The sequence below is a fragment of the Rhinopithecus bieti genome, unplaced genomic scaffold (genome assembly GCF_001698545.2).
Source record: "Rhinopithecus bieti isolate Rb0 unplaced genomic scaffold, ASM169854v2 scaffold_7049, whole genome shotgun sequence".
NCBI classification, from domain to species: domain Eukaryota; kingdom Metazoa; phylum Chordata; class Mammalia; order Primates; family Cercopithecidae; genus Rhinopithecus; species Rhinopithecus bieti.
The window spans coordinates 182,130-185,805 of NW_016805922.1; the positions used below are offsets into that span (position 1 = coordinate 182,130).

The 3,676-nt window shown below is 40.6% G+C and overlaps 1 protein-coding gene across 19 annotated transcripts in view; it reads right to left on the reverse strand.

Annotated features, from left to right (window-relative positions):
• Positions 1-3,676, reverse strand: part of SETD5 (SET domain containing 5) — a 92,093-nt gene that overhangs the window by 30,760 nt on the left and 57,657 nt on the right. For all 19 annotated transcript variants that reach the window (XM_017874145.1, XM_017874150.1, XM_017874141.1 and 16 more), the window contains 2 exons: positions 2,886-3,206; positions 2,243-2,485 (listed from right to left, as the gene is read on the reverse strand). In XM_017874145.1, coding sequence (XP_017729634.1) covers positions 2,243-2,485; positions 2,886-3,206 — 564 coding nt within the window. The remainder of the gene's footprint in view (positions 1-2,242; positions 2,486-2,885; positions 3,207-3,676) is intronic.

Consider the following 3,676-nt stretch of genomic DNA (forward strand, 5'->3'; position numbering starts at 1 on the left):
GTTAGCCAGGATGGTCTCGATCTCCTGACCTCGTGATCCGCCCGTCTCGGCCTCCCAAAGTGCTGGGATTACAGGCTTGAGCCACCGCGCCCAGCCGGCCCTCACCTCTTTAGTGAGATATGAAACAGTGAGCCTATGACCCTATTAGAAATATACATTGTTCTAAATAATCCCATGGAGGGTTGTTTTTCTCACTTATCTGATTAACTTATATTCTGAGGGATTTTCCGAATTTTATTAAGATTTTGTTGAATAATGAAAATGTTCTTAGGTTCTGCATTAGATAAGTCCTCTTTAACCAATCTAAGAAATCTTCTTCACTGCCATAAAGCCAAGTTCAATTATAGCTAAGACATTCAATTTCATTGTATTCTGCCTCATAAAAAGCTGTATTTTAAAAAATAGACTCTTTATATGTGAACAGCACACAATAACGCAATGATTTAAACTTAAACAGTTTTAAAAGACCCTATTTAAACAGTCTTGTTATGATAATCCTGTGTATGCAGCCTAAACTCTTCCTAAAGACTAACCATGACACACAGATAAAAGTGCTTGAGTAGAGCCTGTATAAATGAGATTAAGGATAGTCAGATACATTTGGAGAATATAACACAGACTTGTGTTAAATGGAATTTCTATGTTGTCTGTAGAAATTTAAGGATGTGCTATAGATAGAAGTATAAAAGCAGAACCAGGTTAAAAAAGCTTAAAGAAATGCATTTTCTACCAGATTTGAAGTTACGGTCCTAGACACATGTTTTTGGTTTTTGTAAGTCTCTGCTAGTTGGAAAAGATGGAAACAGAAAGACTGCAACCCAGCATTAGAATTATCAAGAAGGAATTTCAATTCAAGAGCCTAGTTCATATTATTTGCAGCTCAGATTTCATTACTAATCTGTAATAAATAATCACCTACACTCCTAAAAGGACCAAAATAGGATATTGTATGACCTGGCTTGGTAAGACGCTTCAACAGTTAACATCCTTAGAAATGGTTAAATTTCTCTTTAGGAATTCTTCTACTAGGGTTTCCCCGAACAAACCAATGAGTGATTCCAATACTTAGGTAAGATGTGCAATTAGGAAAAGACTTTCTGCAATGTGCTGCTCATTCAGCAGTAGTGTCCTTCCTTTTTGCAGATTCCTATTGCCCTCCTCCCCTCCATATCCCACACCACTTTGGCTCATCTTTCATGCCCCTCTCCCCCCAAGAAATAATTTCTGTTCTTTGGGGAAAGAGAAAAGCTTTAAGTTTGGAGGAGTCAGGGAAGACCTGCCTGGAGTTGGAGACTTCATCACATCAAATAATCTACATGCAGCATCCTCATGTACGTGATGCCAGTGGAGGAGGGCAATGGCAGACACTGAGGAAGGCAGCCTGAATCCAGATCTGAGGATAAGAGAAAAGGGTGTTCCAGGGAACAGACTCTACCTCAAAGAAAGACCAAATGAAAGGGTGTCCTATACTTCTAGAAACACGGAAAACAACATCATAGATCTGAGGGTGTGATCTATTCCTAAGAGACACCTTTGGAAAATATGCAGGGCTTCTGGGAATTAAGAAAGAGCATTCCAAAACAACACCAAACGCTACTGCCACTAGATCCAAAAACAGTAAGTAACTAGAAAGAGGAGAAAGAGGCAGAAACAGAGAGGGAGAGACAGTCTTTTAGGGTAGATTCCGTATTCGCTGGGAATAAACAGTCCGACTTTTCATTTGATCAAGGAACAGGAATTATGTCAATTACAATAGGATTTTTCCTCTAATTTCCTTCAAGTGATGATAGTGGATAACAGTGGTTCAATTGATTCAAAACACAATTCAATTATTTTTCATTTATGCAATAGTGTTCTAGAGGACCCAGGGCCTAATCTCACACAATCATCATAAAAGGACATGTTAACCCATACTACAAGAGCACACAAAAAATATATCCGTCCCTACCCAGTCATCCACTGCTGTGTGCTCTCCCTCAGGAACCTCAAAGGTTCTCAGAAGAGACATCAGTGACCAGTCACAAATCTGAGCACCAAAAATGCAGTATATTCATTCCACCACAGTCTCACAGACTCTTGAAGAATCAGTATTTATGGCTGAACAACTAACTCATTATAAACTCACATGGGCAGAGTGGCTATTAGAGAACATGTTATTTATGTCATGATGATAGGAATCTTAGGCTTAAAAAAAAAAGCACACACACACAAACACAACACACACACAAAAACACAGACATACCTTCTTACAGGAGCTGAATGTGCCATCAGGCAGAAGAGGCCTTCGACGTCTCTCCGGGATAAAGGGTGAGCCAAAGCGAATGTAGTGTTTGGGGGTGGTGCAAATTAATGGGGAATGGATAAGACCTGGTAACATGTTTAGGGTCGTTGCCAGTACAGTTGGATCCGTCGTGATACGTAAAGGGCACTCAACAGGGCACTCTTGCTTCTCTGCTTTGTCATTCAACCATTCTGTAACTAGATACTAATGTAAAAAAGAGATCATTAATTTAAATCAAGAGGTAGCAGTGTAGTTCATAAAGACAAATGTCATCTAGAAACTAGGACAGAGGGAGATGCAGCAGCTACAGTATGAATTGGGCAACCAGAACACAAGGATATCTTCCTTTACCCTCTCCACGCCCAGTAAGAGAGGAATAATTTCACCTATCAGTGATTTAAGCTGACTAAAAATAAGGTAACAGGTAGCAGGATGGCTCCAGCCTTTTATGTCAAAGCATTTTAGAACTTTCAATCTAATAATATTGAGATTAGTTTCTTCTGGGGATTATAGGTCCTCTCATTTCACTAAGACTTGTGAACTTGTGAACTTTTATAAGTCCACTTGCCAGACTGGACTTATAAAAGATGTATTTGTGACTCACCTTTTTGGTTTTGGGGTATTTAGATGCAGCACGGTTGACATGGGATCCAGTAATTGACACCACAGTTGGGTCAGACCCTGTTAATGGCCTGTTTTCTCCTGAACTGTCTATACTTCCAGCTTCAGTAGGAGTTACTAAACTGTTACTTCCTCCCTCTTCTAAGGCAGCTTGTGACAATTCTGCCTGCTGTGCATTGGCCTGTTTCTGACGCTTTAGTCTTTGGGCTGAACTGGTCCTGTACCGAGAAATTCGACTCTTCGGCCGGGGCCTAGAAGGCTTTGCTGGAGGTGGCTTGGGGACTGGTTTTTCTGCAGCAATATCCTGTAGCAATAGTAGGGTCAGATGTTTACCAAAAATGTTTTATCAGCAAACAGTCTAGTTTCCTATTCACTTTAAGCATTCAGAATGTCTACTGATGAAAACTATAAGGATTAGAAACACTAATTTAAAATATAACTCTTGGCCAGGTGCTGTGGCTCACGCTGTAATCCCAGCACTTTGGGAGACTGAGACGGGTGGATCACGAGGTCAGGAGATCGAGACCATCCTGGCTAACATGGTTAAACTCCGTCTCTAATAAAAATACAAAAAAATTAGCCGGGCGTAGTGGTGAGCGCCTGTAGTCCCAGCTACTCGGGAGGCTGAGGCAGGAGAATGGTGTCAACTCAGGAGGCGGAGCTTGTGGTGAGCCAAGATTGCACCACTGCACTCCCGCCTGGGTGACAGTGCGAGACTCCATCTCAAAAAAAAAAAAAAAAAAAAAAAAAAAAAAAAAAAAAAAGCGATTTTGG